General features: G+C 43.6%; 1 protein-coding gene across 1 annotated transcript; it reads left to right on the top strand.

Annotated features, from left to right (window-relative positions):
- The first annotated feature begins 1,627 nt into the window (after nt 1-1,627).
- Nucleotides 1,628-13,834, top strand: dpt (dermatopontin). Its single transcript, XM_034179127.1, has 4 exons — nt 1,628-2,015; nt 13,012-13,137; nt 13,222-13,329; nt 13,578-13,834. Exons 1-4 carry the CDS (start codon nt 1,741-1,743, stop codon nt 13,642-13,644), a joined length of 576 nt encoding a protein of 191 aa, XP_034035018.1. The 5' UTR covers nt 1,628-1,740; the 3' UTR covers nt 13,645-13,834.
- The last annotated feature ends 272 nt before the right edge of the window (nt 13,835-14,106 follow it).

Consider the following 14,106-nt stretch of genomic DNA (forward strand, 5'->3'; position numbering starts at 1 on the left):
AGCACCCTCTCAGTCCATGGAAATGTTAAATTCACTTCACTGTGGACAAGGACACTGGTGTTCCAGCAGTTTACAGTTCATGGCAGGCCTGAGCCTAGGTGGTTCTTGGGTTGTTTATGAACATCCTAACCAATTTCCTCTCATCTGAGGGTTATAGTTTGGTCTTCTTCTAGACCTTGGCAAAGTGGTGAACAGCCGACTAACTTGTAGTTCTGTAGTTGCTCGAACTGATGATCTTGAAATCTGCAATTGTTTAAAAATGGCTCCAAGAGACCTTCCCGACTTGTGTAAATCTACAGTTGTTTCACACACACATCCATGTACATCACCACTTTTTACAGACTACTGTGTGCATGTGTTGTATCAAAGGTGTTTCTGTGCATGCTTGAAATGGCAGGCAAAAAAGTTTGGTGTAGCAAATAGTGTACATAGCGAGTGGCGTAGTCAATAAGTAAAGGATTATTTTCATAACAGTTTCACTTCCATATCTTGCTTTTCATTGAATAATCATGTTGGACACAGAACCTTCCATCCAAACCTGTCCCGTCTGAATGAACTATGCAATACGGAAATAATCAATCAATCATACTGCATGCATGACAAGATTTTTAAGGACATAGCAGATGATAAACAGAGGATTTTGCGGCTTTGTTCACTGACCACAATTTACCTTCATCAATGGGGAGAGAAACCAGACCTGTTTTTAATACAAATATTGTTGAACAAGACAGACTGGCGTCCTGTCCAGGGCGTACCCCGCCTCATGCCCCATGGCTGCTGGGATAGGCTCCAGCCCCCTGTGACCCTTGATTGGAGTAAGTGGTTGAAGATGAGTGAGTGTGTTGTTGAAAAAATTGAGGCTGTATTATCCAAGTAGTAATGATATTATTAGTTGTAAATATTAAGTTGAACCATTGTGTCAGTGACATGATGCCCAAGTCCCATGCTCTGCCATTGTTAGTCCTTATACTATATGCAGCCATGGCTGAGTCCAGGTGCACTGTGCCTCAGACTACGTCTGCAAGTCAGGCCAGACCTGTGCTCGTGTGCCGTCTGTGGCCACACCTCAGGCCACTCACATCTATCAAACTAACTGGACTTTGGGGTTGTAACGCACTCGGGTGCAGTCCTGAGTGTATCGTGTGAGTATATTCTTAGACTGGTGTGGCAACTGTCAGGTGGAAACTAGTAAAAACAGTGTTGCTACTTCACACCTGGTGGAAGGTAATCTCCAAGAACTCTTTCTCATTTCTCACGCAAATATTCTTTTTTATCAATTCAGCTTTGCTGTGAATATACGTATCCCCAGGACTACATAAATGTACTGCCTTTTTTGTTTTACTTCTTCTGTTTGTGTCCCCATGAAATTCATCTGGTGAAACTGGTGAAGGTTATATGAAAGATTATCACTTAGTAAGGAAAACAACCAGAGCAATTACTCCAGTTTTACTGTTGTTTAGACTCAGATGGTGATTGTGTGAATGCATTTTTCAGAGCCTATGATGTGTCACATAAATAACTCAAGCTCCTGCCATTTTTAAGGTCCACCCGCGTATGTGGTAAGAGTTTGTTAAGGCTCTGTTTCAGAGTCCACCTTAAAATGTCAAGCGAGATCCACTTTTGGATTTGTCCCATCAGGCACAAATTACACATCCCTTCTGGATATAAAACATCTGGATTACAAACAGTTTGGAGGAGTTTAAAGTGAAGCAGCTGAGAGGGAGCACAGCAGATTGCAGTATGGATTTACTTCTGGTGGTGTTGGCTCTGTCCTTACTGTCCACGGTGGACGCTCAGTACCAAGACCACCACGACATGGGCTGGGTCAACGGCTACCGCCAGGGCTTCAACTTCCAGTGCCCCCATGGGGAGGCCCTGGTGGCCATCAGGAGCTACTTCAGCGAGACTGATGGCTCCGACCGCCTGTGGTCGTTTGAGTGCCAGCCCACTCCCGAGGGTCTGGGGGAGCCCTCAGACTGCTGGTGGGATGACATCAACCGTGCCGGGATGGAGTGGTACGTGTTATTGACCTGTGGCACGCTGCACATAATGTTTAGTGTTTTGCACTTAAATCTGTCAGTTTGATCTTAACTGACCTGTAATATGAACACAAATTAAGTTTGTCTTATTTGGACTGATGTCTTGGCTGTGGACCAGAGACACACTGACTTTGATCTGGTAAATTTTTGTGAGGGTTTGAGGCACGTTGCTGCAAAAGCCATTACACTGTGTTGGGTGCCAGAGAACTTAATGTCAGTGAAATGAATAAATGGTGTGGAATGATAAAAGAGAGGCGTCTGACAGGCTGCACATACAGAATAAATGTTTCAGCAAAATACATCCTCACATTTATCTGTAGAGTTTCTCTGTTACTGAAAGAAAACACTCGTTTGTCTCTTTCATGTCATATATTTAAATATGCAGGAGGGCTCGATTAGTGCTTCAGAAGGACATCGATTTCAGATAAAGATGGAAATCATTTGAAGAATATCTCTGACCCATTTGTGGATTATTGCTCCAATCAATAGTTGGAAGTATAGGTCAAACAAAGAATGCCTTTACGTTTTTACGACACAGACCCACACAGCACCTGCATGAACTTTGCTGTTGTAGCAACAAACCTCTCGTTTGGTGCTGGTATGCATCATGTGGAAAAAACCTCCAAAGCATTAAAAAAAAGAAAAAAAGAAAGGAGGAACAACCCACAGCTGTGAAAAGAAGCAGTTTGACCATTTCAAGGCTCAGTAGCCTGCAAAACATTTCTCTGTACCATCACTTCATTTTATTTTCAGTTCACCCATCACGGATTTCTGATTTGTTGGGTTCATTTGAAATATGTTAAAGAAACATTGTTTTCCCACTGTTTTGATGAAAAGGTTATATATTATTTGACCAGGAATCAAAACCAGTTAAATGTGGGATGGATCTGTAAAAGAGAAAATACAGGAAATACAAAATTATTATCTATATAATATAATATAACATATATTCATGAATGCTTGTGAGAACATTTGATGTGATATCACGGGATTTGACCACTTATGGGGACAGTCACTCCTGTTGCGCAATATATACATAGCATATCTTCACACGGGAAAATGGTGTACTGTTAATAACCTGAACTCCTTTAGACCTCTGTTAGAATGTCTTAAGGACATCAGTGTTGTGTGGGCCGCCAGAAGAGGAGGTACTGCTGGCCCACCACCAGTGGGCGCCCTGCCTGAAGTGCGGGCTTCAGACACGAGAGGGCGCTGCCGCCACGGACACAGCCGGGGGTGACAGCTGTCACTCATTATCTCTTGACAGCTGTCACCCATCTACTCTACATCATCTCACTCCATAAAGACCAGACGTCATCTCCACCTCGTTGCCAAGATATTGTACTTCTTCGGAGGTAATAGACTCAGCCGTTTGTGTTTTGCAATATATCTGTATATTGTGAGTGTTTGCAGGAGTACCGGTTCCTCTTTCTGTGGAAGCTGAGTGAGTGCAGGACGCCACTCTTTTCCCCTGAGGAATCACTGCGGTACTCAGCAGAATATTGAGTGAGAGGTGGAGGTGGCATTCCCACCGTTGTTGTTACGGGGTGTACACACACCCACACTTGACTGTCTTTGTTCTTCGCCAGCAGTACCAGATCCGACAGTCGGGGACGGTGATCACCTGGGAATTCGGGACTTGGCGGCTCCAGTATTCACCAGGTTCGGTGGCGGCGGAAATCGTGTGGTTCCGGCTCTTCTCAGGACAGACGTCTTCTATCCTCGAGCCTGCCCACACGTCACCTTTGTGGATTGACTGTAATCATATTCTGAGATTGTCTGTATGTTCGTTGTGCACCTTCACAACATTAAATTGTTATTTTTTGGCTCATCTATTGACCGTTCATTTGCGCCCCCTGTTGTGGGTCTTTCACAACAGGATATCTCGGCCAGCGTCATGGACTCCGAGGGGCGTCACCCGGCTGTTGAACGACCAATGGGAGAGCAGGGAGCGCAGGCGTCTGCAGGAGGCGTGATTGGTGAGCTGCAGCACATTCTCACCGCCTTTACGGCTCGGTTGGATCAAATGACTGAGGAAAACATCCTCCTGAACTGCAGGGTGGAGGCTCTCTCCGCGCAAGTGGCGGCGAGCGCTCAGGGCGCTTCTGCAGCTCCTCCTCCTGCCGACCCTGTGCAGGATATGAATGTTCCAGTGGTGGTTCAACAACCCCTCCCACCATCCCCTGAAGCATACATAAGCCCTCCTGAGCCATACGGAGGTTGTGTGGAGACGTGCGCGGACTTTCTCATGCAGTGTTCGCTCGTCTTCGCACGACGTCCCGTCATGTACGCGTCAGATGCTAGTAAAATAGCTTATGTGATTGCTCTGCTTCGGGGTAAGGCACGCGCCTGGGCTACGGCGCTCTGGGAACAGAACTCACGGTTGTTATCAGCATACACTGGGTTTGTGCGGGAGTTCAGAACAGTGTTTGATCACCCTAACAGAGGAGAGACCGCTTCAACAATGCTGCAGTCAATGCGACAGGGGCGCCAGTGCGCAGCCGAATATGCAGTCGACTTCCGCATCGCGGCTGCGAGGTCCGGCTGGAATAACGTTGCGCTCCGCGCCACCTTCATAAACGGACTGTCATCGGTCCTGAAGGAGCATCTGGTAGCTAAGGAGGAACCGCGGGATTTAGATGGGCTTATCGATCTCGTTATACGGTTAGACAATCGGTTGGAGGAACGCCGTCGGGAGCGAGGTGAAGGACGTGGCCGGATACGCGCCGTCCTTCTCCCTTCCGGGTTCGAAAAGGGGCCGCCCTCCCCACGCGCCACAGCCGCAGCGCTCCGTGGGGCAACAGCTCCCCCTGCTGACGTTGTTAGGGAAACGCACAGGGCCAAAATGAGGAGGCTGGTCCACGGGGAGTGTTTTCTCTGCAGCTCAAAGGAGCACATACAGAAAGACTGCCCCAAACGGCCACAACAACAACCGCCCTCAGAGACTGGGCTAAGGGGGGGTCAAAACATTCACGTGGGACACACACAGATTGCCACACGACTCCCAGTTACAATCCTGAGCGGGGATTTAACCCTTCAAGCCCCAGCACTGGTGGACACGGGGTCAGAAGGGAATTTGCTAGACAGCAGATGGGCAAGGGAGGTAGGGCTCCCTCTGGTGGCGCTTCCTTCGCCATTGCAGGTGCGGGCACTAGATGGCACCCTCCTCCCTTTAATCACACACAAGACACAACCAGTAACTCTGGTAGTGTCTGGAAACCATCGGGAGGAGATTGAGTTTTTTGTAACTCCTTCTACCTCCCGCATGATTTTGGGCTTCCCATGGATGTTGAAGCACAATCCCCGGATTGATTGGCCGTCTGGGGTGGTGGTTCAGTGGAGTGAAACCTGCCATTGGGTGTGTTTAGGATCCTCGGTTCCTCCCGGTTTACAGGCTAAGGAGGAGGTCAAAGTCCCTCCCAATCTGACGGCAGTGCCGGTTGAGTACCACGATCTTGCTGAAGACGTTTCACCGCACGTCTTTGTCCTTCCTGGGGTTTATCATCTCCTCTAACTCCATCGCCCCTGATCTGGCCAAGGTTGCGGCGGTGAGAGATTGGCCCCAACCAACAAGCCGTAGGAAGCTGCAACAGTTCCTCGGCTTTGCTAATTTCTATAGGAGGTTCATTAAGGGCTACATTCAGGTAGTTAGCCCCCTGACAGCCCTGACCTCTCCAAAAGTCCCCTTCACCTGGTCGGATCAGTGCGAAGCCGCGTTCAAGGAGTTGAAACGACAGTTCTCTACTCCGCAGTTTTGGTGCAGCCTGACCCTAGCCGCCAGTTCGTGGTTGAAGTGGACGCCTCTGACTCAGGGATAGGAGCCGTGCTATCCCAGAGCGGAGAGACTGATAAGGTTCTTCACCCGTGTGCCTACTTTTCACGCAGGTTGACCCCGGCTGAACGGAACTATGACGTCGTTGCTGAGATATCGTACTTCTTTGGAGGTAATAGACTCAGCCGTTTGTGTTTTGCAATATATCTGTATATTGTGAGTGTTTGCAGGAGTACCGGTTCCTCTTTCTGTGGAAGCTGAGTGAGTGCAGGACGGCACTCTTTTCCCCTGAGGAATCACTGCGGTACTCAGCAGAATATTGAGTGAGAGGTGGAGGTGGCATTCCCACCGTTGTTGTTACGGGGTGTACACACACCCACACTTGACTGTCTTTGTTCTTCGCCAGCAGTACCAGATCCGACAGTTGGGGACGGTGATCACCTGGGAATTCGGGACTTGGCGGCTCCAGTATTCACCAGGTTCGGTGGCGGCGGAAATCATGTGGTTCCGGCTCTTCTCAGGACAGACGTCTTCTATCCTCAAGCCTGCCCACACGTCACCTTTGTGGATTGACTGTAATCATATTCTGAGATTGTCTGTATGTTCGTTGTGCACCTTCACAACATTAAATTGTTATTTTTTGGCTCATCTATTGACCGTTCATTTGCACCCCCTGTTGTGGGTCCTTGTCACTACACTTTCACAACAATCAGAGCATGGCTGGCCCTGAATTTCTTAAATTTTAATGAAAATAAAACAGAGGTCATTATATTTGGGCCAAGTAGGGCAGGTATTTTACCATTCCACCTGGGGCCCCTCAAATCCTGTGTCAAACCAGTTGTAACCAACCTTGGACTAAAAACTGATTCAGCTCTTAAAATGAACAAGCAGATAAATAGTGGTGAGAAATGGCTTTTTTTTCAGCTGAGGCAACTCTCTAAAGTTAAGCCTTTTTTATCTTGTTGAGATTTAGAAAGAGTCTTGCATGCATTTGTAACCACTCGCCTGGATTATTGTAATGCCCTTTTATGTTGGTATTGATCAGGCTTCGCTATCGCGTTTACAAATGGTCCAGGAAGCTGCTGCTCGTCTCCTGACAGGAACACGTAGATGTGAGCACATTACCCCTATTCTTGCCTCTCTACACTGGTTGACTGTCTATTTTAGAATTAATTTTAAAGTTTTATTGTTTACTTTTAAAGATTTGAGTGGCTTGGCTCCCATGTATCTGGCAGACCTCATACATATGTATATATGCCTTCAAGGGGCATATATACACCCCTCGAAGGTCTCTCAGATCAGCTGACCAGTTACTTCTTGATGTCCCCAAATCGAGAATGAAACACCGGGGTGACCGAGCTTTTGCTGTGGTGGCCCCCAAACTATGGAATGAGTTGCCTATGGATGTTAGGCTGGCTCCTTCTTCAGATGTTTTTAAGTCTCATTTAAAAACACATCTTTTCTCTAAGGCATTTCAAAATTCATGTTCTAGTCAGTGTTAGTCATGTTGGTCACTTTTTTTTTTTTTGCTTATTTTTGTTTCATCTTTGTTGTATCTTTTTTTTGTATTGTCTTATTTGTAAAGCATTGTTGTACTTTTAATGTGCTCTATAAATAAAGTTGCACTGGATTTGATTGTTTTGTTCTCGGGTGCAGTCACCGAAGCAGTCGTGAAAAGTGCAGTTTTTTCCGGTTCCCAGTGGAGAAGGGAAGACGCTGTGTTTCTGTCCCTGGAAGTAGAGAAATTATATCATACGCGTCATATTTTACCCCTTTAGCGCCCGCCCTCAAAACGAGCCTGCACTGCCCTATTCCTAAACTTTGGCCAAACCCTATGCAGTTACCCTGTAAAATGTGAGTGAATGAATAGGTAAATAAATGAATGTCAATCCCCTACAGGTTTTAGTACAATAATTCAATAATATACAATTATAGACTTTTGATGAGGTGTACCCGTGGTTATGCCAAGGTCGAGGTGAACCCCATCCTGACCAGTCACGGGTAATCACGGGTACACCGAAATCAAAAGTCTATAACTGCTTTATTATATGGTAAACAAGAAAATTGGGAGTTTGTCAAACATACTAAAACTGAAAAATCAATCTCAAGTTTCAACTATTATTACTGTCATACTGCACCAACTGACGTCCCATCGATCGACTGGAGATGCCTGTTAAGTCCGTGACGAAGAGTCATCAAGCTTGTTTTCTTATAAAGTTCACGATTCGCCTGTCTAGCTTCCACGTAAAATTAACCGAGTACTCTGCCAAGCATCCGTCTGTCATAAGTTTCAAAGTTGGGCGCATGTCCCCTTTTCAGTGATGTACTTGCGAAACAGGTTGGCTGCTGACTGTGTATTTCTGCGGGTGTTCTTCGCATCTTTTTCACGTAAAATTAGTTTTAAGTCGGTGTCGCTAACGGACACAAACCTGTCTTCTGCCATCTTGTCAACAAACTGACAGCCAAAGTAGGCCTTGTATCGCGTTATCTGATCGGTCGTTATCGATAGAAGGCGTCGCTCGATTAGCTAGCACTATGCTGCATGCGAGGTGTACTCGTTTCGCATGTGCGGTCTACTTGGCTCCACCAGCAGTCAACTCGGCATGTGGTACAGCTCAGAAAGTGGCAAATGGACCAATCAGAAGTTGGCAAAATCCCATACCATAATAACAAGTTGTATCATCTTGTAATTTGGTTCACTTTTATGGATCAGATCGATAATTAAGTTTGCTTTGCTTATGTAAATATACCTGTGCCACCTTGTTGACATGCATCAGGGAATTATGATCACATGCATGATGGAAATTACAAGAAGGTGTATTTGAAATTACATATATGTTGAAGTGAGCTTATTTATCTCTTTCTTTTATTTTCTTGTAGCCGCCAAAACCACTGCTACTTGTTCTGGAGTAAAGTCCATAATTTTTTTTTTCCTTAGTTCCATGTAATTGTGGCAAACACATTTAAAAAAAAAAGAAAAAAAAAAAAAGAAGAGAAAAATATTAAATGCCATATTATTAATGAGTGCTTTTTCAGAAACAATGTGAAAATGTTTGAATAGGGTCACTACATTTTAAGGCTGTAAAGTAGTAGTAGCTGTAGTAGTAGTAGTAATAATAATGAAAAAAAGTCTTATCGGAATAGATTATCATAAAACTTACACAAACTGTTTGATTTTACTAAAAATAATAATAATAAAAACACATTTTAAAGGTGGGTTCAGAAAAAAAAGAATGGCTTTTCAAAAGAAACATTGAAAATAACCCAAAAAACAAAAACAAAAACAACAACAAAAAAATCATAACAGATTTTCACAAAATTTGTTGAGAGGGCAGGACCTAACTTGAAAAAAAAAAACTCCTTAGCATTTTGGGGCATGTCCACAAAAAAGGGGAGGAGCTTTTAAATGTAGTACGTAGGTCTCTGCAGAAAACTGCAGTTTAATGGCTGCTCATCTGGTTTAAACAGAAAACATGTTATCTCAGGCTTTGAGGGTGTGGATGTGTAATTATATGAACATATGGTACAATTATTTTTTTCCCTCAGTGAGCTGGGCCCTCCTGGACCTGTCAGTGTCCAACAGTCTCTCCACAACACATATGAGTCTTCCACAGACAGTTCCTGAGAACACCATGTTCCCTCCAGTAAATATTAACAAGTGTCATCCAACAGACTGTGCTGCTCCTACTTCGGAGACTTCATGCCGTATTTTATAGGCCACATGATGCAGCATAAAAAAAAAAAACTTTTGTAATTTACGGCTCAGTACACAGTGTGAAGATGTGCAAAGCAGCACAGCTCTGGACTTTCTGTAGATCCAGCCAGCAAATGCATTCCTGTAAGTCTCTGTTCCAAATGGCGTAATGACACATAAACTAGTTAGATGGAATCGTATTATGGATTCAGGGAGTAGTCTGGAGGGGGAATCGTAGCCCAACATCTCTTTTTAATGAGCCACTGGGCCACCGCAGATAAATACGTCTGTGTTGGAGAGCACATCGTCTCTGAACTTCACACGGAGTACAGACTGAACCAGCTAAGTGATTCAAACCATACAAACACTGTGTCACTGCCACACTCCCTTTAACACAGACACATGAATTACAGCACCCTTCAGCCTCTGTTCCTGGGCTAAATGGTTGCAGGTTGGACTCGTGTTGCCATGGCAAAAGTTGACATATGCAGCAAATCCTACAGCTTGGAGCTGGTGACCATAGATGTGTTGTGATTACAGCGAACCATAAGGGCCATAAACATGTTTCAGGTGTCAACACACCAGGACCTGTACTCAAACAATGCGTAAATGAATGTTAAACATCGGTGGCTCCAGGGTGGGGTGGATGGGCCTGCAGCTCCACCAACAAGCCCAATAATCTCACTTTGAAATTTAAACAACCTGTTTTTAGCCACAGTGTCTCACTCCTCTGAATGATTCAGTCTTATGGGCCTTTCACATTGAACGCTTCAGCGTGATGCTTCAACGCTTTCCAATCCATCGGATGCTTTTCCAACGCGCCGTGACGTTAGATGCTTTGCTTTGGAAGCGGCAAGCAGGCGGAGATTGCTACATCACACTCTGGCTGTTTCCACAACCTGAAAAAAGTTCAGCTATCGCCACCTTGAATTTGCGTCGCCTGAACCACAAAAAAAGCTTTAAAAAACAGCAGAACGATTCTCCCATCACCCTGCTGGGAGAAGCTTTTTTCAGCTACTTTTCAGAGTGACGCCGACCGAGGGAGGACTGACGACTTGGTGGGATATCGATCGAACCGCGACAGCGGGCCGACCCGCATGGAGAAGCCGGCCTTCAGGCATCATCACTGTGCAGAGCGAGGCAGGCAGCCGGGGAGATGGAGCAAACCCACTCAGTCCAAAATCTCCCACTTTTTGGATATATGCAAAGTCCCAGTTTGCCCAACGGAGTTTAGTTCTGCAGCTTTATCGAGGTGAGAATAATGTAAAAATAAAACATGATAATGATCAGCTAATGTTAGCTTAGCCTTTTAGCACAGTTGATCTGAGTGAACGCTTTAATTTGTAAATGGTTCAGTCTTTTTTATTTTTACCAAATAAAGCTACAGCTTTTTTCGGACACCACAAAAGCTCAGCTTTAAATAACTTATTTTTTCTGGCGTTTTTTTCCCATCGTTTTTTTTCCATTTTTTTCTTTTTGTTTATATATAAACTGTTTAGTGTTTCTTTATATTTAAAGAAATATTTTTATTTGTCCCAATCAGGAACATTTGCTGTGCAGACAACCAAACTTCCACTGATGAGCTGAACACTGTGAAATCCAGTCGAAAGAAAACATCTCTGCTCTTCAAAGTAGGACAAAATTGTCTTCAGCAACACCACCAGAGTTCAAAGCTGCAGAAGAGACCTTTATCTGGTCCAGAGAATCTAGCAGAACATCACCTGCATCTAAATAAAAGGCTCTTTCAACAGCAACTATTTTGTTATTTTTTAAAAAGCTGTTTCATTTTATATTTTAACAATAAATGAACGGATCATTAAAAATGTCCCGAATCAAAGTCCAAAGACATTTGCACAAGTAGAAGCTCTCCACTTATTGCACTCAAATTCATATTTTAGAAATGACTCTGTCCTGATAACAACATTAAAGGCAATGACATATTTTGACAAAATTACAAGTTGAAATGACTATATATAAAAAAAAAATCATCATGACCAAATGTACTTTTCTTCGGGATCAATAAAGTTCTTATCTATCTATCTATCTATTTATCAGGTTTATGTCACAGAAATCCTACTTTACAATCACACTGCAGTCATTGTTAAATTATTTCCTGTTGCATTTATAATAAACATTTGTATTTATTTACAGTGTCTATTTTTCTGGTTGAAATGAGATATAAATAATCTACCAGACTTAAAAAATGTACAAATGTCCGTTATTTTGTCTAAAAATAAATGTCCGAGGTTCCTTATGTTAAACAAGAAATTATCGAATCTGAAATAACAGGTGGTTATAATTTACAGATGAAAGGTTCCTAAAGAACCAGTTATTGATTTATTTAGCTATTTTAATTACAAGTGTTCTAAACTTTTTTTTTAACTGTAATCAGAAATTTTGAGGTAACAAACAACAACAAAAAACATTTCCAAGGATTTTTCTTCAGAAAACTGCTCCATAAAGGAGCAGTCCTGTGACAAGTTTGTTTTGTACAGATCACTAGTCTTCCGTGTTTTGGCCCGACGCGTCGTTCCTATTGGACAGCGGGAAGGTACGTCACAGCTCAGAGCGTCGAAAGTTGGATTGGGTTGAACTTTGACCTCCTTTGCCTGCCGACAAGCGGCAATGCGCCCTCCCGTCAGAAACGTCGATTTAGCTCGGCTTTTGACGCGGTGCTTCTGACGCATCTAAAAAGCAACGCGTCTCATTGAAAATAATGCTTTTTAAACTGGTTTTTGATGCCTTTCACGCTTCCGACGCGTTCAATGTGAAAGGCCCATTACAGAGGCTCCAGTTTCTACTGCACACATCAGAAATTGTTCATGCATTAACTGAATTAAGGTAGAACGTAATTAATTAACTAAGATAGCATTTTGATTTGGAATTTGATTAGATTAGGATAGAACTTTAATGATCCTTTGGGAAGACTTCCTCAGGGAAATTGAGGTTCCAGCAGCATTGTGTAGCAGCACACAGGGTATGAAGCACACAGAGCATCAAAAGTAAAAGTAAAAAAGAAAAACAGTTTTCAAATATAAACATAACAGACATACTGATCAATACTGGTTTATTGGCTGCTACTGCTCCTCTCATTCCCGACCTCTGTCTTCCTGTTACTCCTTCTCCCCCTCCTCCTCACTTTTAAAATTAAAAATGGAATGACATTATCCAGGAATCAGAACCTGGCGAAAACCAGAACTGGAAGGATAATACTCACACATTCAGACAGTATGATGGAGAACAGCACCACCTATAGAGCTTTAGCCTGTATCCTGTTGGTGTCATGTGCTCCTAACTGTAGATTTTGTGTTATTCTGCTTAGATATCTTCCAAATTCTCCACACTTACCCTCGGGTCTTCACAGTGTTGTTTAAATTAACAAGTGCATGCAGTAGGTTCCTTAATTTGATTTTAAAAAGCATATGTGCAAAATCTGTTCAGTAATGAGGCACCCACTAAGAACAAACCTGTAGTGCTGTCGCTGACTTTGGTACATTTCTCTGCAGGACTTCGACATGCACCCGCAATGGCCTGGTCGCCGGAGTGCAGAGCAAGTACTTTGAGTCTCTTCTTGACCGGGAATGGCAGTTCTACTGCTGCTACTACAAACGCCGCTGCCCCTACTCCTGCATGTATGCATGCTGTCATAGACACTTTGAAGGACTTCACTTTATCACTCATTACATCATTAAATACGTCTTTGATGCTTCCCACAGGAAGACCACTGATGTTCCAGAACACTACAGAGAAGAGGCGGAGATGGTTGTCCCAACGTACGGCTACTTTATCCGCGGTGCCCAGACCACCTTCAGTGGAGTGTTAAGGTTTGGTGCCAACACCTTTACATAGAGAGTATTTTTTGTTTTAAACTGATAAATTCTGATCCCATGCTGCAGCAGGCTGGATAAATATTTCACATTGCTCTAATAATAGCTGAAATCCTCCCATGACTGAGTTGGAAAATGCGCACATGGGACGAGAATTTATTGGCACACATAAGAGGAAAATGAAGGAAAAACAGCTGTCTGCTTGTTGAAATAACAGAATTATTATATCTTGTTCTTTGTTTCAGAGATCGACAGTGGAAATACATCCTGTGCAGAATGACAGACTTTGACTGTCAATTTGAAAACTTATAAGCATGAAAGCAACAGTTGTAACTACACATTAACACTTCTAACTGGAAGAGTACTGGAGCTTGCAGTACTCAATTAGTCCATGAGCCACTCATCAATTTTGACCAAATCGGTACCATTTAAGGGGAATAAACAACACTTAGAATCCAGCCTCAGTGTATCATGGCCTACACAAAAATGTATGATAACCATCCCAGGGTGGTAGCTGTAGCCAGGTAGGGGTCAGTGAAGAATTACAGAAGAGGTCAAACTTTAAAAATGCTCCAATCATGCTGAAAACTATATCATATTACTTGTCTGATCATACCGATTCCAAAAAGGTATAGTTTGGACTATCTGTGATGGAATGGTCTGGAGTTATGGGGTAAAAACAGCAAAAATGGTGACAAAGGTCAATTTCAGTTTGTACAGGGGTCAAAAGTTAAAGTTGCTAAAATTCAGTAAAAAAAAAAAAATGATGCAAAT

This window comes from Thalassophryne amazonica, chromosome 10, assembly GCF_902500255.1.
Source record: "Thalassophryne amazonica chromosome 10, fThaAma1.1, whole genome shotgun sequence".
In the NCBI taxonomy this organism is placed as follows: domain Eukaryota; kingdom Metazoa; phylum Chordata; class Actinopteri; order Batrachoidiformes; family Batrachoididae; genus Thalassophryne; species Thalassophryne amazonica.

What these genes read in the sequence shown, in the direction of transcription:
- dpt (XM_034179127.1), top strand. Translation starts at nt 1,741, where the DNA reads ATGGATTTACTTCTGGTGGTGTTGGCTCTGTCCTTACTGTCCACGGTG. An exon ending in AACCGTGCCGGGATGGAGTG is followed by an intron (nt 2,016 to 13,011) that starts GTACGTGTTATT and finishes ATTTCTCTGCAG; the next exon opens with GACTTCGACATGCACCCGCA. An exon ending in ACCTTCAGTGGAGTGTTAAG is followed by an intron (nt 13,330 to 13,577) that starts GTTTGGTGCCAA and finishes TCTTTGTTTCAG; the next exon opens with AGATCGACAGTGGAAATACA.